This window comes from Neovison vison, chromosome 11 (genome assembly GCF_020171115.1).
Source record: "Neovison vison isolate M4711 chromosome 11, ASM_NN_V1, whole genome shotgun sequence".
NCBI lineage: Eukaryota > Metazoa > Chordata > Mammalia > Carnivora > Mustelidae > Neogale > Neogale vison.
Genome location: NC_058101.1, coordinates 164,323,634 through 164,348,987, shown reverse-complemented (window position 1 = coordinate 164,348,987; position 25,354 = coordinate 164,323,634). Strand labels below are relative to the sequence as shown.

The 25,354-nt window shown below is 56.0% G+C and overlaps 1 protein-coding gene across 5 annotated transcripts; it reads left to right on the top strand.

Moving 5' to 3' along the window:
- Window positions 1-739: 739 nt before the first annotated feature.
- Window positions 740-24,029, top strand: SORBS3 (sorbin and SH3 domain containing 3). Of its 5 annotated transcripts, none has more exons than XM_044225171.1 (21): window positions 740-817; window positions 5,353-5,509; window positions 5,808-5,880; window positions 7,288-7,481; window positions 8,494-8,557; window positions 10,738-10,776; window positions 11,231-11,324; window positions 12,977-13,064; window positions 13,291-13,377; window positions 13,477-13,530; window positions 14,329-14,415; window positions 14,990-15,036; window positions 15,428-15,567; window positions 15,781-15,833; window positions 15,960-16,006; window positions 16,200-16,314; window positions 17,767-17,892; window positions 19,072-19,380; window positions 20,035-20,138; window positions 20,681-20,787; window positions 23,194-24,029. In XM_044225171.1, exons 2-21 carry the CDS (start codon window positions 5,408-5,410, stop codon window positions 23,253-23,255), a joined length of 1,992 nt encoding a protein of 663 aa, XP_044081106.1. In that variant the 5' UTR covers window positions 740-817; window positions 5,353-5,407; the 3' UTR covers window positions 23,256-24,029. The 5 variants fall into 5 exon arrangements, with proteins under 5 accessions (XP_044081106.1, XP_044081104.1, XP_044081103.1 ...); XM_044225169.1 differs by having other exon boundaries at window positions 5,763-5,880; window positions 11,258-11,324; XM_044225168.1 differs by having other exon boundaries at window positions 5,763-5,880.
- The last annotated feature ends 1,325 nt before the right edge of the window (window positions 24,030-25,354 follow it).

The following is a 25,354-nucleotide window of genomic DNA, read 5'->3' as shown; positions in this document are numbered from 1 at the left end:
GCAGAGGCAGCCCCCTGACGGAAGGCAGTGCCAGGGACAGGGAAAGAGTCACAGGGAAGGAGGTCCCTGTTAGATAAGGGAGTCACCAGAGCAGATAGTGCATTGGGATGAAAACAATCTCTTTGGTTGACAACAGCCAGGTCACCTCGGACAGCCTATCCCTAAACCATGCCAGCTGTCTGCGGGCTTAGGCCCACAGCAAGTAGAACTGAGGCTGGAGGGAGGACGTGAAAAAGCAGATACCTGTTTCTTGGCTACATCTTTGGACTTTGCTACTTCCTCCTCCCTCCTTTAATCTCCCACTTTTCAGAGGAGGGATTCTTCTCCCCAAATATGTGCAGAAAGAGAGGAATCGACTAGTCAAGATTCCTTATGCTCTATGCTCCTACCAATCTCTCATCCTCTTTGCTATGAGGCCCAGTGGCCACGAGGGAACATTAAGTATAGAGCCCCTCAGGAGAAAGGTTCAGGTCTCCAGTGGGTCCTACCCGCCACCTCCTACAGAGCTGTTTACTGGGCTCCCTATTCCCATAGAGATGAAACTGGTAGCCAGTCCCCAGCTCCTTGTCCCTGGCTGCTACCTCCCTTTGTGAGAACAGGAAGTGAGGACCTTTGTCAGCTCAGCTGCACCCTCTACATTAAATATTTATCTTGGAGTCCAGGTCAGAGCCCTAGAGAATAAGAGACGCTCGCTGCCCGTGAGAGAGGGTATGGCCAGGATTCCTGGAATTGGAAGATCTTCGACTTCACCATCTTTGGAGAGCAAGGAAGAACATGAAAAAGATGTGGCCCTTCTTAGTCGCAAGGATTCTGACAGGTGGGGAAAAAAACAGGGAAATGGGCACATATTTTAATCCCTGAGGGAGGGAGGAGGATGGTGCCTAGGGTGGGTAGGTAAGTACCTAGCTTTAGGGGTAGGACAATGCATGGCTGCCTATCTTCAAGAAGTCCCAGAATGCCTACTCTCCTTTCTGCAGATGTCTTCTGTGGCTGGGGGCTACCCATTCCATCCCATCCTTTAGCTTTCCTGGAGAATCATAGACTCTTAGAAGGGGCCTTAAAGGTGACGTCATTCAAGAACCTGTTCAGTGCAGTCATTACTTTTAGAAAGATGCCCATGATCAGTAGGCTTGGAACCCCTGTAATCCTTCTAGAAGTTCTTCCTTGGAAACCTTGGATCTTCTTCCAAGTATGCACCCAAGGGTCCCACTTCTACTAGTGCAGTGGGTCTGTTTCCACATGGCATCCCCGCAGACACTGGACGCTGGCCAGCATGCCTGTCTCTCTCAAGCTGCTGCACAACCTAAACATGCCTCCTTCCTCTTTCACATGTGATACTGTTTCAAGCTGGTTCACCGCACACGGGGAGAGCTCTTTTTAACTGAACTGAGAAAAGATAAAGCTAATAGCATCAATACTGGTGGAATTAAATTTTTTTTTTCATATTTTCTCCAGTCCCTGCCTTCTCCACTGTTGAGTTGAATGATGTGGTTGGAAAACACCCTAAAGTGCATGGTGGCCTTATGACACCAGTTTTATACCCAGTAGTCATGCAATAAATATTTTCATATTTTTATAATTTATCACTGATCACGCCCCCAATGGATGTGAAATTGTCCAATTTGGTTGGTTTGGGTCTTGGGTGCCAGAACCAAGCCAAGGGCTAAGAAGTACTCCAGTTTTTCCATGACCAGTAAACATTCATTAAGCACCTCCACATTCTGTAACATGCTCCGTGTGGGCACAGAGGCTTGGAAAAAGAAAAGACGGTATGGCCAGAGGGCTTGGGAGCCAATGGGCGCAGGCTCTTGGGACTGGTGTCAGAGCAGCGGGAACAGCGGAAAAGCAGCAAGATCAAAACAACTACGGTGTATGGGAACACCAAGACCCTGGTAACCCCATCCCCGCCAAAGGGACCCCGCCCTCATCCTCTTCAGGGGCGCGGCACGCCCAGGGGGCCGCTCCCTAAGGCCGATTTCCTCCCCAGGCCAACCTCGGCGGTGTGAGCACGTGTGTGAGCGTCCGCCCATTTGGGGGTGTACGCGCATCTATGTGCGTGTGTTTCTTTGCACACGCCCGGACGCGCGCTTACAAAAGCACAAAATCTCCCCAAGTGGGGAAGGAGGCGGCGGGGCCTTAACTCGGTCCGCTAAGCCACTCCACTTGTTGGGGGGGTGGGGGCTTATCTCGGCCCCAGCCTGTCTGCATCTCGGTCCTGTCTCCGAGGCTTCCAGCGCAGTATCAGTTGCTGGCTTGACCCGGGATCTTTAATCATTCCTGCCCTCTGTCCTGGCTCCGCCGTGCAGGGCTCCCTTCCCACACGCTGGAAATGTCACTGGAAACTCTGAGTGGCGCTCGCCACCCCACCCCCCCCTAAACACACACACACCCCCAGCCCGGACGCCAGCCCTGCGGTGGGGGCCGGGGAAGGCAGCTGGGAAACCAGAGCGGGCTCCCCGGGGACCCTCGGCGGCCCCTCCCGGCGCCGCCCGCGGTCGGCCCGGCCCCCTAGGCAGGGGGCCACTTCGTCCCCGCGGCGCGCCCCGACGGAGGGCACTCGCACTCCCCAGCCGGCTGGCCCGAGCCCCCGCCCCGCAGGCTGGAGAGGGAGTCGCCGGCCCCTCCACCCCGTCCGCGCGGCCCACAGCGCAGATTGGAAGGAGACAAACTGCGCCGCCCGCCCGCGCGCCTCTCGCGGTCCTCCCTCCCTGCGCGTGCCCTCGGCCCCGTCCATCCCACTCTTCCTCCTCGGGCTCTCTGCCTCGCGGAGCCCGTCCTGACCCGGTCACGAGGGTGAGCGGCACAGCCCGGACTTCTCCCTGCCCTCCCTTCTCGAGAGCCCGCCGCGGCTGCACCAGGTGGGACCTGGGCAGAGATGCTCCTGCCCTCCCCGGCGTCCTCAGTCGGGGCCACCTGCTTGCTGGGGAAGGTAGGTGCCGGGAAGGGGAGGGGGCGGAGAGGAGGCGGGGGCCGCGGGCAGGGAGGGACCCGTGCCCAACCCTCAGGGAAGACAAAGTGCCCCTCCCCCTGGGGTCCTCATTCCCAGCTCTGGGTTGGAAAGAGGTGAAGAAGTCCCCTCTCGATCTGGAAAAGGCGAAATTCGAGAAAACGTGGCTTTGTCCACGTGGTCTTGTAACTGGAAAATACCCGGAAAGTCTCCTAGGGCCAAGCCCCCAAGGTCAGGGCCATACTTGGAGGTGGAAAGGAGTCTGCCAACTACAAACAGCAGAGCGACTTCACATCTTCCAGCCCTTTGGGTGAAGGACTGCCAGAATTCTGGGACGACCCTGGAGACTTCCTGGCACCTGTCTGCCCTCTGCCAGATGCAGGACCAATGCCTCCATGCCCCCATCTCTCTGTGAGAAGTGGCTTTTAGTTTCTCCTGGCGCAGCCACTGAGAGAAAAATTCAGCCCACTCTACCCCAGGCACCCTTGTCTATGTCTGGAGTGTGCCTGTCACAGGCATCAATGTTGGGCAGGGGTCACCAAGGATCAGTAGCCCCTGAAAAGTTGGATGGTATGGGGGGACATCCTGTCCTTCCCAGACTACTAGAGGACAGTTTTCACTGAGCAGGAAAGGGTGGGAAGATGGGAGGAGAGGGAAGGCGGCTGGGGTCAGCTGATGGCTGGGACTGCTGATGCTGACCTCGCAACTTGGCTTCAAGCAGTCAGCTGGGAAGGGAGGGGTTGCTGCTAGGAGCCAGGCAGCCCCAGGCCTCTGGATCTTCTGCTGTCCCCTGCCTCAATTTCCCCCTCAAAGGAGGGAGAACAGCCGGGGAACTGGGGTGTGTCTGCATGTTTTGCTTTTGGTCAGAGTCCTAATTGGATCCAGCTGGGGAGCTGCCCCTCCTCTAGCTTCAGCTCTCACTCCCCCCACAGCCTGGGAACGGCATGGAAAAGCTGTGTCCCCAGTAGGTCTTTCAGATGTCAGAAGAGATCCCCAGTCAGAACAAAGACAGAGACTGCCACCAGCCTTGTTCATACCCTCCAGCCCCCAAGGCCTGAGGAGGAACTGGGTACAGGAGTGATCCCAGCCCCCTATCAGAACTCCAAGCCCCATGGTACTTCCCACAAGTCCCATTCAGAGCACTGCACTCCCATTCCCACGGCACACAGACACAGCACCTCACCAGGCCCCCTGGGCCTTCCCGTGAGCCCCCACACCCCTCAAGCACACACAAGCCTAGCTCTGAACACAAGGCCAGAATGGGTCCGGCCCCAGCAGGGGAGGTTGGTTCAGCTCTGGTCCAGTCCAGCTGCACAGGTGGGGAGGCCCAGGCTCAGACAAGCCCTGTTGGACAGCCTGACCCCCTCCATTTCCCAGGTGGTGGAATAACTTGCATGGGACCACAGAGCCAGGCTGGGCAGACAGGCGTGGTGCTGCCAGGAAGAACCTCTGTCCAAAAACCCCTCTGGAAAATAGGAGCACCTGGCTGGCTCAGCGGGTACAGTGTGCAACTCTTGATCTTGAGGTTGTGAGATTAAGTCCCATGTTAGGTGTAGGGATTACTCAAAAACAAAACAAAACAAAACCAGCCTGGAGGAGGTATAAAAGAAAGTGGCAGGGGGAGGGCACTCAGCAGCACCACGTCTCCATGAGCAAGTCCAGCTTGGCTCCTATCCACTGCTTTGCCGTCTATCCCACCCCCCACTGGCACCCTGAGCCCTCTGAGGCTTTAGTCCCAGGGAAGAAGGCCGAGGAAGGGAGCTGGTACTCCTTTGTGCTCAAAAGGAGTAGTTTCTACTGCCTGGAAATGCCCCCTCCACAGTCCCCCTCCCACAACCTTGGCCCCGCTGGGCAGTAGGCCGGTCGCCTTGCTGTTGTTTTGGGGCCTCTCCCGCAGCCCAAGCAACCCCTTGTGCCTGCTGGCAAGCAGAAGCTCACAGAGGGACTGGAGGAGTCAGGGAACTGAAACAAAGTCCTGAGTGCCCAGGCCCTCCTCTGCCAGCTGCCCCAGTTCCCTCTGCCTTCCCTCTGGGGGAGCAGACCGCGCTGTGCAGTGAGAGCCCCAGAGGGGCTGGCCAGCAGGCCCGTGTGCCCAAGTCTTTGTCCAGCAGGCCCACTCCTGGCCAGCCTCCCTCTTCCTAGCCTAGCTTCCCCCTCCCCCACTCCCACCCTGAGCTCCTGCCCAGGGCCTAACAAGCAGCCCATTGTGCCTCTGGGAGCCGGCACGGGCAGCCTGCAGGCCAGTGCCCACAGAGGCCTGTTTCCTGGGTCCTTGAGCTCCCACCCAGCTGGCCCGACCCCCTCCCACAGCTGTCCTCTCCTCCCCCCACCCCAAGGTTGAGCCCAGAGGGCACAGGCGGCCTTGAGCCCAGCAGGGCTTTCCCTTCCTCCTTCCTTCCCCACAGAGGACACACAGAGGAGCAGCTGGCACACCCGGAGCCCTCCAACCTTGACCCAAGCATGCAGGCCGCACCCTGCAGCCTCCCTGCGGGGCTCAGCCTGGACGACTTCATCCCCAGCAATCTCCGGGCCCACGGAGGGTCGTCCTCCCGGGGGGCACGGGTGAGTGAGACAGTGAGGAGAGGGTTCCTGTGGGCCCAGAGTTGATGGGGACCTCCTAGGACATGTGGGGGAGCAGGAGGATTAACGGGATGGAGGAAAGGGGCCGGAGATCGCTCTAGAGAGCCTTGTTGGCTATGTGCAAGGGAGTCAGGCTGGCCCTCCAGTCCTCACCATGGGGTAAACTGTATCTGCGCTTCCCACCCTTCTGCGGAAACTTCGGGCCTGAGCTGCTGCTCCCGGCCCCTCCCCACAGGTGCCTGTGATCCGGAATGGTGGTTCCAACACCCTTAATTTCCAGTTTCATGACCCTGCGCCCAGGACCGTGTGCAATGGGCACGTCCCCCAGAGGAGAGATGCTTCCCGGCACCCAGGTGGGTCTGCTCAGGAATACCTGCTCCAGGAGCCTTGTGTCGGGGGTGGGGGATCAGAGGCTCCCGGGCCCTGCCATCTGGCACTACCCTGTGGGGAGGAGCATGGAGGGCTTTCAAGGTCCTAGGCCTCTGAGCTCATCTAGCTGCCCTTCTCTATGTGAGCACTGATGGCCTGTAAGTGTGAAATCCACTGAGGGAGAGAGCAGGCTGACGCATCCCTCCCTCCCCACCCCCACCCACACCGCACGCCCCAACCCCCCCACCCTGCCAGGGGAAGTAATTGTGCAGGGGACAAAGCCTTGGGAGGCAGGAGACAGGAGGCCAAACCCCACAAGTGTGTACTCAGCAGCCAAGTAGAAGATGGGAGAGGCAGTTCTGGGAGCTCATCAGCCCCTGGGCTCCTACAAGTCATCCTGGCCTGAGCCATGGGGTCGAGAAGATCCCAGGACCTCCTGGGTGAAGGTCTACCCCCGTGGGCCCTTTTCCTGAGGAGGGAGAGATCCTTTATTAAGCTTCCCACTGAGGCAGGCACTGTGTCAAGTAATTTATTCATTTAACAAATAATTGTGGAATGCTTAGAACGTGTGGGACACTGAAAAGACACACTAAGCCTTCTGTCATTTAATCCCTTGATGTCCTGGAAAGGTAAGGTACCATTAGTAACCTCTTCCCAGTGAGGAACCTGAGTTTCAGAGATGCTCAGTCACAGAGTCTGAGCTGAGACTCAAACCCTGGTCCTTCCAGCCTTGATGCCCCTATGCTGCTACTCTGGTGACTTGGGGGCTAAGTGTTCTGAGGAAGCTGAGGACTCAGTTGCCATGTCTGGTGAATGAGTGTCTGTCCAAGAGCCTTGTGACTATGTGTCAGGCACTGTGCTGGGCATGGTCACACACACTAGCTCTCTCTGGATGTTTGCCATGATTACCCTCATGTTACAGAAGTAGAAACGGAGTCACCAAGTGGTTTCTTGCTGTGCCACAGGTCTCAAAACCAGCCGGTGGCAGAGCTGGCATCTGAATTCTTTGTTCCCATTTCAAGCCCAGTGCCTTTTCTGCCACACCCTGCTGCCTTCCCAGCCAGGATGGTCCCCAGCATTTTCTCTAAGTAAGGATTCCCAGCCCTCATTCCAAAGGCTTTAAGGACAGCCCTCCGAAAGGATAAGGCAGACACGGGCACAGGTTTCTCAAGACAAAATCCATTTTCATTCACTTTAACTAAAAAATAAACAAAGGCCTGTGGTCCTGCAGGGGATGGGGAAGGCTGTAAAGTCTGTCTCAGCAAGTCAAACAAGGAGATGTTGAAACTTTTGAACCCACAGGATCAATGTTCTTAAGGGCTAAGAGACAAACAAGTCCAGGTGGGGGCCCCTGCCCGGTGCTAATGTTCTGTTGCTCATTTCCCCCACAGATCCTGCTTGGTATCAGACCTGGCCCAGCCCTGGCAGCCGGCCCTCGGGGAGCCAGAAGACCCCTGCCTCCCAGCATCCCCAGAACTGGTCAGCCACGTGGACCAAGGACAGCAAGCGTCGGGACAAGCGCTGGGTCAAGTATGAGGGAATCGGGCCGGTGGACGAGAGCGGCATGCCTATTGCCCCCCGATCTGTGAGTCCTGAGCTGGGGGCTGCTGCTGATGGGGCTCGGGGACCCATGCTGAGCTCCACTTCTGTGAATTAAAGTGGGAGCCACCAAGAGTGCACCAAACCATTTCGGAACCCCGTGGTTCCCCCACGAGGGGCTTGGGGGTGGTCATCAGCCACAAAAATATAGGTGCTCTTGTGGTCTGAGTTGCACAAGTGGTTTGTGGGGGGAAAGGAAGATCTAGAATGCTCTGTGGGGCAAGGACCCCCTCTGTTCCTAGCCCCAGGACCTGGCACAGCCACTGAGTGAATGGCTAGGTGGAGAGAGCTGGCAGAGTCCTGAGTGAGTCGCCCTCACACTGTGGCCAGCATGGAAGGATCCAGGGCCCGGGCTCTGAGCACCCTGCCCTTCTTCCACTCCCTATCTCAAGCCAGCCACGTGCCTTCAGTTCTGCATCTGAAACTGAAGTTGGCCACATACCTATCAGGGCTGTTTTGGTCTCAGTGGGGCAGGAGCTGTGAAATGCCATTCTAACCCTATATTATCGCATTTATTTTTCATTACATAGAAATACATGTTTGTGGGCACCTGGGTGGCTCAGTGGGTTGGGCTGCTGCCTTCAATTCAGGTCAGGATCCCAGAGTCCTGGAATCGAGTCCCGCATCAGGATCCCAAGTCCATAGGGTGTCTGCTTCTCATGCTTTCTCACGCTCTCTCTCTCAAATAAATAAATAAAATCTTAAAAAAAAAAAAAAAGAAGAAATACATGTTTGTTGTAGAAACATCAGAGATCTAGGAAAGCAAAGAGAAAAAAAACGAGAAACCACCCCAAATCTCAGAGCCTCAGCATGGATCATCACTGGGGAGATCCTTCTCTACACCTTATTCATATGCAATGTACTGTATAAAGTTCCTTTATTCGATTTTTCACGACAGCCTGCCCACTTCAAGGGTGGCCAGAGAAAGGAGACAGGAAGGAAAAATTTCTGTGGCTTCCTATGAAGAGGGTGGCCTGATTTTGTCTTTCTGATCCCAGAGTGTTGATAGCCCCAGGGACTGGTACCGGAGAATGTTCCAGCAGATTCACCGGAAAATGCCAGGTGAGACATCCTTCTAGGGCCCTTTCTCTGCCGAGTGGGCTCCAGCGCCTGGGGCTGTGGGACGGAGGGGCAGAAAAGGGAACTTCTGCGTACCCCAGGCTGTGTGGTGGGTCGTCCCTCATACAAGCCGAAGGGGAGAAGCCTCCAAACTCCTTTCTGTCCTTGGGAGGACAATGACCACACACTGTCCCTGGTCTCCTCTGAGAGTCCTGGGAAGTCATGCAGTCCCTCATTTGTTCAATCAGCCCCTGACCAGACGTCTTCGGAGCACTTCCTGTGTGCCGAGCACTATTCTAGGTGCTGAAAATGAAAGAGGGAATAAAAAAGAATGTCCCTGCCCCAGTGAAGCTTAAGACGGAGGGAGAATAAACAGATATGTATTTAATATGGCAGCTGGTGGTAAGGTTAAGTGAGAAAAAGAAAAAGTCAGTGCCCAGTGCAGTCAGGGAAGGCCCTGGTAGGTGGCATTTCAGCCGAGAGTGAGAGCGAGAGCGGAGCCAAGGGAGGGAAGGAGCCAAGAGAGGAGCCTGGCCGCAGGGAGAGCAGCAGACACCCAGAGGCCGAAGCAGACCTGGCTGGTCCTGGAGCAGCAAGGAGAGGCTGGACTGGAGTGAGGGGGCCACTGATGGGAGATGGAGTCACGGTGATGAGATCTGGTCACAGAGGGCCTCTGGGGCTCTGATCAAAGCTTTGGCTTTTACTCTGCAAGAGCTGAGGAGTCAAGGGACAGTTGTGAATAGAGGAGTGTCGTGCTCTGATGGCTCACTCTGGCTGCCAGCTCAGGGGGGACGAGGCAGTGAAGAACACAGCGGACCACGTAGGGGGCCCGGCTTTCATCCAGGCTAGAGGCCAGCAGAGTCTCAGACCAGGGCAGCAGCAGCAGGCCTGGTGGGGTTCTAGAGACCGTCATGAGGATTTGCTGGTAGATTGAATGTGGCGAGAGTAAAAGACGTCAAGGACGACTTAGAAGGAGCCAGTCGACAGATGTTGCTTCCAAACTCAGAGAAGATGGAGGTTTTTGATGAGGTCCATCATCTAGTTGGTGATGTCAAGTAGGCAGTTAATATGCAAGTCTGTGGTTCAGGGCTGAGGCTTAAGCTGCAGGTGGAAATGACGGGGGGATTCACCCAAAAGGATTTTGATTGAAAGCTCCCCAACTAATTCTCATGCAAATCCTGCCATAGATGGGTTTTTTTTTTTTTTTTTTTTTTAAGCCAGAAGACTAGATAAGATCACCTGGGGAGACAGACAGAGGTCCAAGCACTGAACCCTGAGGCCCTTGGGTGTGTAGAGGTTTGAGAGAGGAGCAGGGTCAGCAAGCCGACTAAGAGGGTACAGCGGAGAGAAAAACCAGAGTTGTCTTCCTGAAGCCCAGTGAAAAAGGAATTTCAAGTGTCGTCCATGTGACAGACGTTGCTGATGGGTCAAGTATTTTGGTTTGGTAACATGGAGGTCACTGGGGTCTTCCTTGAAGGCGGTTGGGGCAATCATGGTGGGGCTGGAAATCTACTTAAAGAGAAGGGGAATCACAGACAGCGAATTAGTTACGGCTAACTGTTTGCGGCAAAGGAAGACAAAACAATCCAGGAGCTGGAGGTGTGGGATCTGGAGAGAGGCGTTCTGGTCTGCGTTTAAGGCAAGTGCTCTTGTGGCACGTCTGAATGCCAAGGGGACCAAGTCGGCTGGCGGGTCAGTCGCTTTTCCTAGGAGGCCCCAGAAAGTCACGAGCACCATGAGGAGTGGGTCTGGGCAAAGGGGGTGCAGAAAGGGAAAGAGGGAGAAGAGGAAGTGCAATTTTCCCAACCTGTCTTGGTGAGGGCAGGTTTACAAAGGTCAGGGAAAGGGTGTGTGTGGGAACGCGGGGAGGGAGGAGCAGGAGGGTTTGGGCAAGTCCACTGCCTGGGTTGGCTCACTCAGGCCCTGAGTCTGCCAGAGGCATTTCAAACCCTCCAGAGAACTGCCCTCCTAATTCCTTCCCTCCCTCGGGACATTCTTCAGGCCCTGACTCAGCCCCTCAGCCCCTGCCCTAGGCAGGAGGACGGCTGGGAGCAGCCGAGGCAGCCTCGCGGGGCTCGCCATCCTCGCGGGGCTCGCCATCCTCGCGGGGCTCGCCATCCTCGCGGGGCTCGCCATCCTCGCTTGTTGCCCTACCCCTGATCTGGTCCTTTCTGCTCCCGCAGACCTGCAGCTGGACTGGACCTTTGAGGAATCACCCAAAGGTGAGAGGTGCTGGTGGCCCGCCCCAGCTCAGTGCCTGCGTTTGCCCGTCTTGTAAACCATGCCTGGCTTTGAGGCTCCCCCGTTGGCTTAGATCAACTTGAGAAGTTCACGTAGCCCATTTCTGGGGAGCTCCCCATTTCCTAGCAGGTGGCAATGAAGAGCCTCAGCTTCACTGTCCAGTGAGTGTCTCCACCCTGGCTGTGATTTCTCTGGGCTTCTGTCTCTTCATCTGTAAAATGGGGACACTACTTGCCCCAGAGTTGTGAAGATATGGTGAAGAGTGTAAAGCTGTTGGTGCGAGGCCCCTATATAGTGGTCCAGAGTACCCCCAACCCTGTTCCCACAAGACACCCACAAGCATGGGTGGGAGTGGGTGCCGGAATCTTCAATGTTCACCCAGGTACCCCTAAGCCCAACTCTCACCTCCTCTGGCCTGTCTTCTCCCACCTTCAGTGGCTTCCTCCTGTGCCGCCTCTACAGACTCAAGGCATCCAGGGCCCCAGCAAAGACCAGCTGCCAGGCCAGGCCAGGCCTCTTCTCTGAGTGGGTGAGCCATCCTGGGAAAAGGGTCCCAGGGCTGCAGAGGGGCACTGGCTTCCTGGTTGGGACTGCGCCCCCTGGTGGTCACATCCGGTACAGCCTCTCCCCCAACCCCATCTCACAGGTCTCCTCCTTCTTAGGGTCCTGACTTTGGGGAACTTAACCAGTGCCAGCCATCTGCTGAGTGGGGACCACACGGTGGTTGTGAGGGTTTAGGCACATAGAAAGTCTTCACATGTGTTATTCTTTTTTAAAGATTTTATTTATTTAAAAGAGAGAGACACAGAGAGAACGTGAGAGCATGAGTGGGAAAAGGAGCAGAGGGAGAGGGAGTAGCAGACTCCCCATTGAGCAAGGAGCAACATGGGGCTTGATCCCAGGACTTCAGGGTCATGACATGAGCCAAAGGCCGACCCTTAACCCACTGAGCCACCCAGGTGCCCCTCCACAAATATTATTAATATACAGGCTCAGTTATGACTAGAGCCTCCCTAAATTACGAATGATGTATTCTATGGGCACCTGGGTGGCTCAGTGGGTTGAGCCTGTGCCTTCGGCTGGGGTCATGATCTCAAGGGCCTGTGATCAAGCCCCGAGGCTGGCTGGCTGGGGTCATGATCTCAAGGGCCTGTGATCAAGCCCCGAGGCTGGCTCTCTGCTCAGCGGGGAGCCTACTTCCCCCTCTGTCTCTGCCTGCCTCTCTGCCTACTTGTGATCTTTCTCTCTGTGTCAAATAAATAAAATCTTAAAAAAAAAAAAGGAATGATATATTCTATTCTCATTATCAGTGGTATTACTAATATTATTATTCCTAAAATAAAGAATAGAGTCATAGTTACAACCAATAAATCCTGACTCTCCGGTCAGACATTCCATCCTTTGATAAGCTTGGTACAGTGGTGGAAACATTCAGACCCAAACATTGTCTGGAACACATAAGCCAGCCAAGAAAGGAGCCCTGGAGGGGGACGAAGGCAAATGTGACAGTGTGGAGCCTTAGTGGCTGGAGTGGTTTCACAGATGACATCACTGAATGCTGCACCCCCAGGGAGCAGAGGCGCAGGGAGCAGAAATAGCTTGCCCAGGGCCCGGGAGTCAGGGCTGCAGGCCCTCTGGCCTGCCCAGGGTTCTCCTGGGACTAGGCTGTAGTCCCACCCACACCCTTGGGCACGTGTACAAGCCCACTGGGCTGTGACAGCTAGGAAGAGCAGCTTCACAAGCTGCAGACACATACATAGCCACAGCCGTGGGGCCAGACTGAACACACACATAGATTATTTCACTAAGGTCGGCAGGAAGGGAATCCTGGCCTCTCAGGGAGTGGATGAGTGTGTTAGGCCTTCTCCTGGGTGGCAGGCACATGTTTCCTCACAGCTTCACTACACCCTCACAGAGGTGGGATCCCTTCGTGACACCCACATGCCAGGTGTCCAGTCTGAGGCTCTGAGAGCTCAGTAACTCGCCAAAAGGTCACAGCTAAGTGGCAGAGCTGGCATTTGACCTCCGAGCCCGTAACTTTCCAATGTGTAATACTGCTTTCACAGGCTGGAGCTGGGAGCAGGGGGCAGGGGGCTGTGGGAGCATGTGCAGGGCTGTCTTCTCACTTGTGCCTTAGTCTCCCTAAAAGGAAATTGAAGAGATGTCCTCCCCTTTCTTTAGAAGAAGCTGGGACCCCTCCGAAGAGTTTCCTAGAAGCACTTTCAACTCTAATCCTGGAGCGCCCTCCCTACACCAGACCCCAAATCAGGTAGCCCACCCAGCATCCTCCCCTCACGGCCCCCGGCACTGCTGAAGAGCACAGATACTGCCCGTTCAGTTTGGGGCCTGCTCTGGGCAGCCCCGAGAGCCCAAAATCCTTAGGAAGGCACTGGCAGGCAGAGGGGTGAGGCAGTGGCCTACAAGCCTGCTTTTTGGGCCTGGACAGTGTCCCAGTACACCTCTGCTCAGACTGATGCCCACCTACTTCTGTGCAGGTGCTCAGATGCCAAGAAAGAGCAGACAATGTCTGGACGGAAGATTCTTGGAACCAGTTTCTGCAAGAACTAGAGACTGGACAGAAGGTGAGTGTCCTGCTGGCCCTCTGAGAATGGACATACTCCTTAGCTAGTGCATTTTGGAAAGTAAGTTCACCCCCTCTGATTCATCCTTCCCACCCTTAGCCCAAGAAACCACTAGTGGATGACCCTGTTGAGAAGCCCTCCCAGCGCATTGAGGTGAGTGCTGCGGGACAGGTTGGAAGGGGAGGGAGACAGCTATGCTGGGGGACAAATGAGGGAGACTTCTGGGTGGTGTTCGCCCCAGTGACCATGGGCAAAGGCCAGTGACCCAAAGCTCTGACCCTGCCCAGTCCCATACAGTTTACCTCTGTATCCCCAGCACCTGGGACAGTGCCAGGCATACCGTAGGCACTCAAATATGTGTTGAATACATGTCTGTTGACCAGAGCAGGAGCAGAGAAGGGAGTGGTCAGTGTGGATTTGTCAGAAAGTATTCTCGGAGGTCGAGCTGGAGGGCCTGGCCAGGCAGAGAGCGGGGTCAGTGTAGGGGGAGTGCAGAGACAAAGGCTGGAGGGAGAGTGGGAGGGAAAGCAAGTGGAGCTCAGGCTGTGGAAAGCTACAGAAGACTTGATGAGAGAGGAAATAAGGAGCTTTATAGGCTCTTGAACAGGGAAGTAACAGGACAAAAGGCACTATCAGACACAGAGACTGACACTATCGGACACAGAGATGGGAGAGACTGGTCTGATGAGAGGGACAGTGAGAAGCTGTGGAAGGGCCATCCTGACACCTTGAGACACAGCTCTGGGCAGGCCCACAGGCAGGGAGCCTGTCTTGGCCCTGTGCCCTGAGCCTGCCCTTTACCCAAGCACAGTGTGCTTTGCTTTGTCCTGCTGCCCACTAAGTTTCTCACATCTGACCTTCGGTCAGTGCTCCCCCACTGTGCCCTCCAGCCAGCCCCCTCCACCCCCACCGCCCCGACAGCCCAAGTCTCTCCGCATAATCTGCCCCCAGGTCTTGCTGGAGAGAGAACTGGCCAAGCTGAGCGCGGAGCTGGACAAGGACCTGCGGGCAATTGAGACTCGGCAACCATCCCCCAAGGTACGGGCCTCCCAGTCACCTCCTGGGTGACCCTGGGACCCGGAGACCCCGGAGCAGCGGGGGGGAGCGTGGGTGGGAGGGGCAGGCAGAGCCGAGGTATTGGTCCAGCCGCACTCGGCGCGACCTTGAACAGACTTCATCCCTGACTGCTGTCTCCTTTATAAAATGCAGGGCGTTGACTTTTCCAAGTGACCCCTAAGAACCCTTCCAGGCCCATTCCACGTCAGCCTGACGTCCGGGTGCCGGGGGCTCCCCCCTCCGCCCCGCCCCCCCCATCCCGGACCTCAGTCTGCAGGGACCCCAACCCCTACCCGGCCCCGTTTCCTGGGCCGGCCTCCCCTCTTCCGCCACGCCACGGTTCTTTCCCTACCCACCCCACCCCCGCAAGTTCCTCGGCTCCTCCCGGGTTCCCGGCCCGCCCGCTTGCGCGGACGACTCTAGGACCCCGCGTCCCTCCCGCCCCTCCCCACCCCTCCCGCCCTTCCGAGCCGCAAACTTTTCCGGAGGTGGCGGCCTCTGCTGCCGCGGGGACCCGGCGTCCCCGGCCCTGACCGCGCCCTGTCTCCCCGCACAGAGCTCCCAAGTGCCCCGACGGTCCCGGGAGCCGCGGCCCTCCGCGCGGTGAGTGGCCAGGCCGGCCGAGGGGGACGTGGCGCGGGGCGGCGGCGGCCGCGCGAGGAGGGGGCGAGCCCCGCGAAGGGCGCGGGAGGAGGGACCTGGAGGCCGGCGAGGGGCCGCGGAGGGAAACTGTCCCCGTCCAAGTACTAGGTGGCCGCGGCGGGTGGCGGAACGAGGCCGGGGTAGCCTCGCGCTTCCCACGCGCCCTCCCGCCGCGCGCGGCCCGGGGCCGCACCCTTTCCCGGCCGGGACTGCTGGGGAAGTAGGACATCCTGTTGAGAGCCCGGGACGCGGGAGACGCCTTGGGAGGAGGCGGCGGGACGCAAGAGGAGATATTCGGGAGGCAGGGGTGTGAGGCCCCAGACAGGTGGCTCACGCACCGTGTCCCGCGCAGCCCGGCCCCCGCCTGGAGCTCCAGTTCCCCGAATGCACTTTACTGGGGTACCTCTCGGCCCCTGAGCCCCCACAGGATGGCGGATGGAGCAAGCCCCTTCCTAGGTCGTAGGGACTTTGTCTACCCTTCCTCCGCCCGAGGTAAGGACCAGAACCTGCTCTTTTTCTCATCCAGACGCCTGCCACCCATCGTACAACATACGCTGGTGCCCCGTGGGGGTGGGGTAGGGGGAGGACAGTCCCAGAGCCCCCTACTAACACTGGCCCTGTCCTGGGGTAGGGGGAGCAGAAGCCCATCCCAACACCACTCCCCCAGGCATGGCCTTCCCAAGCTGAGGTAGTGCTTTTTCACAGACCCTAGTGCCTCTGAAAGAGGGGGCAGCCCAGCCAGGAAGGAAGAGAAGAAGGTAAGGAGGGGTGGGAGCACTAGGGTCAGGGTGCATGGTGGACCTGGGGTGGTTCTCGTGATGGCTGTTCTGGACCTGCCACCTCCTTGACTAAGGTGACTTTCCCTGTCCTCTCCCCCTGCCCAGAGGAAGGCTGCCAGACTCAAGTTTGACTTCCAGGCACAATCCCCTAAGTAAGTGCCCTTCTCTCCAACTCGCTCCCCCAACCCTCTGTGTACCCTGTGGGAGGAGTGGGAGGACAGGGCTGTGGTGCACCCCGCCCCCCGGGGGGTGTGTGAAGGAGACTCTGGGTGCTCTAGATAGGGTCTGAAGGGGAGGAGGACTGGGAGGACCTCACCTTGTGGATGTCCTTGCTCTGGCCTGCAGGGAGCTGACCCTGAAGAAGGGTGATATTGTCTACATCCACAAGGAGGTGGACAAGAACTGGCTGGAGGGGGAGCATCATGGCCGGCTGGGCATCTTCCCTGCTAATTACGTGGAGGTAAGCAGAGGAACAAATGGGAGCCCAGCTGGGAGGGTGCGTGGGCTTGCAGAGACTTAGCATGCATATCCCTGCACAGCCCTCTGTGGAGCTGATTGCTCCCCTACTTCTTACTGGCTTCCTAATAGGCAGGCGAGAGTTCTACCACTGAACCACCAATGCCCGGCTTCCTAATAGGTAAAACTGTGAACTCCCGGGGGCAGGTGCCAAGTCAGCCTCATTCATGCCCTTGGTCCCTGGCCCCGCTGGGGCCCAGTGCTTTGTCTGCCCTCAGGACATGTTTCTTAAATGAGCACCAAAGGTAGAGCCCAGCCCACGGAGAACCACCTGAGCCCGCTCCTGCCCCAGAGGCCACCAGCCCAGACTTTCACCATCAGCATCCATCTTCTTGGCGCTGTCTTTGGGAAGAATCCTGAGGGCAAGTGGCAAGAGCAGGAAGTGTGTGACAGCTTACCAATCCACGCAGACATTCATCACTTCCTTCGTGTGCATTGCCTCTCTTGTTCCTAACCTGAGAAGTGATTGGTCATCCCCATGTTGCAGATGTGCTTGCTAGGTTCAGAGATAAGTGGTTAAGTACAAGATCCAGAAGTGTATGGCTGGCTCAGTCCGTAGAACATGCAACTCTTGATCTTGGGGTTGTGAGTTCGAGCCTTGCATTAGGGGTAGAGTTTACTTAAAAATATATCAGCCTTTAATGATATAAATTTCCTTCTAAGCACTGCTTTACCTACACCCACAGATTTTGATACATATATTTTTTTTCATTCCACCTAAACTATTTTCTTATTTCCTTTGTGACTTCCTCTTTGACCCATGGATTGAGTTGTTGTTTAATTCAGGCTCTCTATTTGATAACCATCGGCAGGCCTCCGCTACCTTCAGAACAGTCTCTCTGATTCTGAAATTCCACAAAGTAGAGGATAGCATTCCATGGTATTAGTAATTTACATCTTAGTATGAACTAGTTTACTAGCTTCTTGATTTTTTTTTTATGAGTAGGGTGAAGCAAAGAGAACATGGGAATTCTGGGTACCGGGTGGGGTAGAATGGGGAGGGGAAGGAGGGACACTTGGTTCTCAGCAGTGGTAAAATGTTAGATCCCTACTTTCAGATTAGGTTACCAGGCGTGTGCTGCTTTTTGGAACTCCTCATTTACTTCTGGATTCCAGTTTAAGCTCTTAGCTTAAGCTTCCATCTTTGCTCTGACATGGCCTTCTCCACACCTCTGGGGAAATTCCTCCTCCAGTAGCCTTCTGAGACTCATCACCCCTTGGCTGGTCTCACCCCAACCACCCTCAAACTTATGTCTGGTGTCCGTGTCCTTGCTGGCCTTGGGGAGAGACAGATTGCGCCCATCCATCTTCTGTTTATCTTACCCTCCCAGGAGCCCCAGGTCTGTGCCCGGTTGATACCCGGGCTGAGTCTTCCCCGTGACCTTTCTTTCTGTAGGTGCTACCTGCAGATGAGATCCCAAAGCCCATCAAGCCCCCAAGCTACCAGGTGCTGGAGTATGGAGAAGCTGTGGCCCAGTACAATTTCAAGGGGGATCTGGAGGTGGAGCTGTCCTTCCGTAAGGTGTGGCCCCGCAGGAAGTGGGGGTTGGGGGGGGCCGGTGAAGGCATAGGTAAATATGTGGAGAGTCAAGTGTACCCATCTTTGCCCAGTATTTAAAATTTTTCCTCATCTCTTTGGGTAGGTTTTCCTTCCTTTAGCCCATTTTTTTAAAAAAAAAAGTTGGAAACTTATAGAGTAGTTGTGTGTGTGTTTTTGTTTGTTTGTTTGTTTTCTTTGTTTTCCTGGTTGCAGGTTTATAGGCTGTGAGGATCACAGTCAGCATTTTTAGAAGAACAGAATGGAAATGTTAGAATGTCTTGTGTGTAAAAAGGGTAGTTGATCAAACTTTTAAGCAGTTATGTATGTACCCTTGCACGTGTGTGTGTCTATACTAAGTTGTTATTGGGACATATTTTTTACTATAGATCATAGTCAAGGTAAATTTGAGACATGTTGTCCTAGAAAATACGGTACTGGTCTCCCTTTGGTTGACTTTTGGGGCAGAGGCCATGCACGTCCCTTGTGAATGTCCTCCGGAAGAGCTGGCCCCATGGGGAGAGGGGGAAGGAGGTGGCTGGGTGGAGAAAGGCGGGAGGGCAGGAGAGGGCTGCCTCATCCTGTGTCAGTGAGCATGCGGGCTGGAGGTGGCCAGGCCTCCCTCCAGGAGCTCCTGTTTTGATGCCCTGGTGAGGGACACCCCTGCGAGGAGGCAGGGACAGGACCCTGTCATGGCAGTGGAGGCTCACGCCTGCCTGGTGCTTCTTACCAGTCTGCCACGGATCTCCTTTGCTCTTCACAGCAACAGATTGTTATCCCCACTAAACATGTGAGGAAACTAGGCTCAGAGAGGCAAAGTAACTGGTCCAAGGCTGCACAGCTTGGAACTGGCCAAGCCTGTTTTGTTAAATAGCCACCAGAACACTGGGGAGAGGATGCTGTGAAGTCCCAGGGGTAGGTGTCGGGCAGGCCCGATCTGCACCCAGTGCAGCATGTTGTGGGACCTCTGGGCTCCGGCGGGCAGCCTGGGCTTGGCTCCTGACTCTACCACTGCCTCGGTCCTGCTCACCTGCTCCGAGCAGGCTCGCCCCATGCAAGGCGCTAGATCTACAGGAGACGCGCCGCGCCCCCTCCCCCGGGTTTCCTGGGGGACATGGTGCCCAGGAGGGCCGTGCAGATGCTCATGCCCTCCTACACCCCCAGGGGGAGCGCATCGGCCTGATCCGCAAGGTGAATGAGAACTGGTACGAGGGCCGCATCTCTGGCACCGGGCGCCAGGGCATCTTCCCTGCCAGCTACGTGCAGGTGCACCGCGAGCCCCGGCTCCGCATCTGTGACGACGGCCCCCAGCTCCCTGCGTCTCCCCGCCTGACGGCTGCTCGTCTGGCTCGTCACTCTGGCTCCCCCGTAACGCCACACAGCCCTGTGGATCCCACCGACTGGGGGAGCCGGACTTCCCCCCGCCGCACCGGCTTCTCCTTCCCCAGCCAGGAGCCCAGAGCCCAGAACCAGGTAGGGTGACCTGCCTCGTACTGGAGAGCTGACCCCCACCACCCACGCTATATCGTCTTTTCCTTTGGTGGGTTTGTACTTTGGAATCCCTCCTGGTCTGCCCTGGGACAGAGCAGTGGGAGAGCTGGGCAGAGCTGGGACGTGGTCATGTGGGAGTCAGAAGTCTGCCATTCGCCTGCTGTGTGAACTTGGACACATGACTTACCCTCTCTAGATTGTGTTTTCTCAGCTGTGGAATGGGGTAGTAGTTCCCTCTGGAGAGGGTACTTGGGCAGGCTTGACCTAAAAGTTTGCAGTAGCCGAGGGGTGAAAGACTGCATTGGTGTTCACACTGAGGTAGCCCGTAAACACGTGCCTTTGCTCCTGCATCATCCGTCCATGCAGCAAACCGCTGTCAGTGGGCACAGCCAGTGCATGGACACCTCCCATCCCCTCCCTGTGTTGGCCTTTAGAATCAGCCCCCTACCCTCCCTGGGCCTTAGCTTCCAAGAGCCTGTGAGGTGAAATGGTCGAACAGAGGCTCTGTGTCTTGGGGGTTGGGAGGGTAAGATGGGGACAGGATGAGAAGTGCTGCTGTAGGGAAGGTGGGTGGGCCCATGGCACTCTCCTCCCTCATGCTTTTGTGTGCCTCCCTTTTCTCCTGTGGACCCCCAGGGTCTCAGCACCCCCGGGTCAGCTCTGTCTCATCCCGGAGGCCCCAGCCATCCCCTGGATGTGGGGGGGATGCCCCCCAACAGCACTCAGATACACTGGACCCCGTGAGTACCATCTGGGGATGCTTAGTCAGGGGTGGAGTGTTGCTTGGCAGGTGGTACTGAGTGCAACGACCCTTCCTGCCCCTTCCCTACCCCCAAAGATGGAGTTGGTAAACTCCTCCCTCTGGTACTTATGGGTGATTTGCTGGGGGGCCCCTTGTCTGTGATGGTCCTGACCTGTCCCTGCCAGCCCTAGAGCTTAAAGCAGGCCTCCCACTCTCTGCACCCAACCTCAGTCTCCTCGCTGGGTTTTCAGCCCCAAGGTCAGCGCGTTTATGTGTGAAGTGTGAGAACTAGTAGAACAGACCTGGAGGTTGGGGTGGGGAGCTCCGAGGAGGAGGGGTAGAGGTAGGTAGGGCTCGGAGCACAGGGAGCGGGCCCAGAGAAGAATGCACTGAAGCCAGACAGAGAGACCATTCTAGGAGCTGGGCCAGTGGCTGATGGGATGAATTAATGGGATGTAGCAAGACTTGAGTTAGACTCTCTGGACCTGTTCCGAGGAGGGGGCCTGGCTCCCGTGGTTGCCATGATGCTGTCTCCCACAGGTACCGGGCGGTGTACCAGTACAGGCCCCAGAATGAGGACGAGCTGGAGCTGCGGGAGGGGGACCGGGTGGATGTCATGCAGCAGTGTGACGACGGCTGGTTTGTGGGTATGTGGGCCTGGTGGGTGGGCTGCGAGGCAGACTAAAAGGGGGTATGTGTGAGTCCCTGGGCAGAATAGCCAGGGACAGACCAGAGTGGGTAAGTGGGTTTCCCGGGCAGGATAGCTGGGGGCAGAGTGGAAGGAGGCATGTTTGAGTCCCTGGGTGGGATAGCTGGCGGACAGACCAGAGGGGGTATCTGGGGGGGATATCCTAGGGGAGATGCCCTGGGGGACAAGTCAGAAAGGAGCATCTTGGGGGTTGCTGGGGAGATTTGGGTGGGCTGCCACTGCCTGCCAGTGCTGGTTCAGCAAAGATTTGTGGTCTGACAGATGAGGCCAAGGTACCTGATGGAGTCATTGCAGACTCGGGGCAGCAAGGTTCTGACCCTCACACCCTTGCTCCTTACCAACACACATCTGTCTTGGGAGCAGTTTTAGGAGGAGGCGCCCGTCTCCTGAGACACTGTGTTCCTGATGGAAAGGATCAAGTCTCACACCCATGTGTCACCCACCCCTGCTCTCATTTAGCAGCTGGCTCCCCAGTCCTCAGGGCTGGCCCTAGGGCAGCTCAGGCAAAGGACTAAAGCAGGAAGCCTCAAATTGGCCTTGGCCTGGTTCAAGGTAACCAACCCAGCAGGCTTCACATGGCCTTTTTCCTCAGCGCTGAGGGCAGTATAGGCCTCGGCTTCAGAGGAAGGGGCTGTCCTCAAAGAGTAGTGAGCAGCCAGAAGCCCCCTCCCACAGCAGAATGCAGAGCTTAAAGGGTGGCAAGGCTGCTTGGGCAGAGGTGACCCCAACGGCCGTCTCTTGACCTAGCAACCCATCCTTTCTCATCTGAATCCTAACCTCATTGCTGACCAAGTTTCAGACACAGCAGTGATTCTGGAGTACTAACTTGTTAATGGTTCTGGGAGGGGAGGCTGGGGAACACATTCTCGTTTTACTCTGTAAACCTTTGCCTTTGAATTTTTTTTTCTTTTTTTTACCACTCATAAAGTTTTGCAAATACAGACAAGAAGTAAAAGCACTTGGGGCCCCTGGGTGGCTCAGTCGTTAAGCCTCTGCCTTCGGCTCAGGTAATGATCCCAGGGTCCTAGGATCCAGCCCTGCATCGAGCTCCCTGCTCAGTGGGAAGCCTGCTTTTCCCTTTCCCTCTCCCCCTGCTTGTGTTCCCTCTCTCACTGTCTCTTTCTCTCTATCAAGTAAATAAATAAATAAATCTTTAAAAAAGAAAGAAGAAAAAGCACCACTTTTGTGGTATTAAAGCCACAAGTGCTTCTAGAGGAAAGGCTTAGAAAGTTTAATGTCTTAGTCACACAAGTGCATTTCTTTCTTTTTTTTTTTTTTAAGATTTTATCATTTGACAGCACAAGCAAGGGGAGCGGCAGGCAGAGAGAGAAGGAGAAGCAGACTTTGCGAGGAGCAGAGGCAGATGCTTAACCAGCAGAGCCACCCAGGCACCCCACACTAGCACATTTCAAGTGCTCAGTAGATGCATGTGGCCAGTGGTTACCATTTCAGACAGTGCAGGTCAGGGAAGGCTTCCTGGAGGAAGTGGGGGAGCTAGGTCTTGAAGGACAGGTGAGGCATCCCAGGCAGTGGAACAGTATGAGAAGACCTGGGGGCCAGGTGAACATGGGCTGCTTGTCAGGAAGTCAGGATGCCAGCCTGCCAGGAAGGAAAGGTTTAGGACTTTAATTTGATTTTACATTCCTCTATCTTCTAGCACTCTCCTTCTCCACCCCAGAACACGGGTTTCTTTGGGGTTGTAGCAGAACAGAGGCCTAGATTTTTTTTTTTTTTAAGATTTTATTTATTTGACAGAGAGAGATCACAAGTAGAGAGAGAGAGAGGAAGGAGTAGGCTTCCTGCCTAGCAGAGAGCCCGATGCGAGACTCGATCCCAGGACCCCGAAATCATGACCTGAGCTGAACGCAGAGGCTTAACCCACTGAGCCACCCAGGCAGCCCCAGAGGCCTAGATTTTAATCCCACCTCTACCCTTAAGCAACAGAGTGCATTGGGGGATTTCATTTGGCTCTCTCTTTAGACCTTGCCTCCTGTCCCATCTCTAAATTGAAGGTGAGATCAGTGAGTTTCCTCCGCATTTAAGTTCTGGATTCAGCCTCCTGCTTCTTTGCTTTCCTGAGGAAGGTGGGATAATTCAGTGGTGTGTGCCCAGTTATAGAGGACTCAAATTCCTAGTCCTTCAATTTAGAAAGTGTAGCTTTGCCCGTCTTCCCACTAGGGGGCACAAATGAGTAAAACGAAGCCTCCCTCCCGGGCAGGGACTGCACCTGCAGTTCCCGGCACTGCCAGTAGGGTAAGGTTTCCACGCCCTCCCCACCCCCAAACGTTCTTACTAAAGAAGTCTGGGGAATGCCTTTTACACCTTTTCTCTTTTTCTCTTTCAGGTGTCTCCCGACGGACCCAGAAATTTGGGACATTCCCAGGAAATTATGTAGCTCCAGTGTGAGTGGTCTCCGTGGCAACTCAAAGCTCAGCCAGAATGGGGTGGGGAACAGTAGCACTTATTGGAGGCAGAGAGGATCCCCCCTCCATCCTCCTTCCCCAAGACCTGAGCTGCTGGCATCTGCAGACAACCCCAGCAGCCGTTCTTCAGAGCCCCCCTCAAAGCCCCCTGGACTGCTTCCTACCCACAGCTCACAAACATTCCTCCAGCAGCCTTTTTATTTCCTCCCCTACCCCACTTCCCAAATATAGAGGTCTGCTTTGAAGTGGAGACTGTTTCCAGGCCTTATTGAGACCAGACCCTGGACCCCCTCCCCCTTCCCCGCCCTGCTATGGCGTTTCCTCTAACAGGGACTGGCTCCCAACTTCACCCCCATGGGGTTCCTCTACCAAGGACCAGCTTCCTAACCTAACAGAGACCAAAGGCCACCCCTGCCTGGAGGGGATTCGTCCCCTTTCACTCCAGCTTGCCCTCTGCGCCCTTTGCCTTCCTGCTTCCAGCTGGGTTTGGGAGTGAGGTGGGAGAGGAACACAGCCCCTCCTTAGTGCCCGAAGCCTGGCAGGAGGTCTTGCTCAAAGGCCCCCTCTTCCCCAAGCCTTCCTGGGCTGTGTGTGTCATTGTGCTGCTGTAATACCCAGAAGGACTGGGCCTCCCAGGACTGGCCTGCTCCAGTTGTTCTCCTGGGAGCCTGAGCGCACTGCCCTCCAGCCTCCCCAGCTCCTCCAACCCCCACGTCCCCTCTGGAAGAGAATGTAAAATAAATCTGGATACCAGGGACCTTGCCCATCCGTTTCCTTCCGGCCAGGAGAAGACTCCTCCTGCCTAGGACTGGGGAATTCTTTCTGCAGTTGGCTGTGCTGGGAACCAGGTGGGACGTGAGGCTATGTGTGAAAGGGGAGGGTGGAAAAGCACCCTCATTGTCTGAAGATCACAGCCCTCAGGTCTCTGGCAGAATGGGGCAGCCTCCAGGATCAGGCAGCTGTCCGACAAGCAGCTCCAAGAAAGCCGACGTCACAGGGCCTGGGGCGAGCCCGACCGTGGGGAGAAACCAGAGATGGGAGCTGAAAGCGGCCTTGTGTGCAGCCTGTTTTGATTCCGGAGCCGTCATGGGGTTGCTGGGCGAGATGACATTTCTAGCTGTTCTGCTCCTAATGTTTTCCTTCTGTGCGCTCCATTTCCACACCGAAGCTCTTGTGTGTTTGTTTACTTTCTTCTTTGGGCTCGGGTTTTTGAGCCATCGATTGCGGGAAGCTGGGAGTGGTGGGGCACAGCTTAGCCAAAGCAACTCTTCTCACCAGAGGTTTCTCAGTCCTGCGGCTTGGTGGTCCCTGCGCAGCGACGGCAGTGCCACAGCCTGGGCCTGGCTGCTCTGCCAAGAAAGAAAACTGTTCCTTGGCAGCTGCTGGCAGTTGAACAGGGAAAAGGTGCTGCACGTGTGCTATCTGACGGAAGCTTCCCTATGATGGGTAGGATTCCATTTTACGTAACGAGAGACTGAGGCTGAGAAACTAAGTTGTCTGGGTTGCATCATTCTAAAATGTGAAGTCAGGTCCAATGACTCTTGCCACCTCTCTGCACAAAGTGGACCAAGCACCCAGGCAGTCCTTGTCCTGGACAAGGAAGGTCATGCGTGAAGCCAAGGACTGCCCTGGCTTCCGCCCCTTTTATGTTCTTCCTGGCAGTCCTGTCTGCTAGGCCTGTCACTTAGGGCACCCCCACCCCAGGTGGGTGGGAAGAGGTAATGATGCCTAGTTCTGCCTGTGAATGACAGGGCCACAGCCTGGCCCCAGCAATTTCCTTGAGCCTGGGTGTGGCCTGGGCCCCAGTGGGGGTTAAACAGCGGCTGGAAGAACAGGACTTATGTACGTTCCGTCTGCTCCGTCCACCCCAGGCCTCACCACCATCTGCTTCTAAGTTGTCTGGTCTGGCCCATTATGTGGAGATGACCATTCTTCAGGAACCCACAAGCCTATTCGAGATCCCCTGTCCCATCTTCTTCTCATTCCCCAATGCCCTTAGAAAAGATACCAGGGTTGATTGAGACTTCCTTTCCCTGGGACAGAAACTGAATCCACACCCTCTTTGATGGGGCACTGAAACCT

Bases quoted from the DNA above. Each gene is read 5' to 3' on its own strand.
- SORBS3 (XM_044225168.1), top strand. From the start codon at position 5,408: ATGCAGGCCGCACCCTGCAGCCTCCCTGCGGGGCTCAGCCTGGACGAC. The intron at 16,315-17,766 runs GTAAGCAGAGGA...TTCTTTCTGTAG, and splicing joins TCCCTGCTAATTACGTGGAG to GTGCTACCTGCAGATGAGAT. The intron at 17,893-19,071 runs GTGTGGCCCCGC...CTACACCCCCAG, and splicing joins TGGAGCTGTCCTTCCGTAAG to GGGGAGCGCATCGGCCTGAT.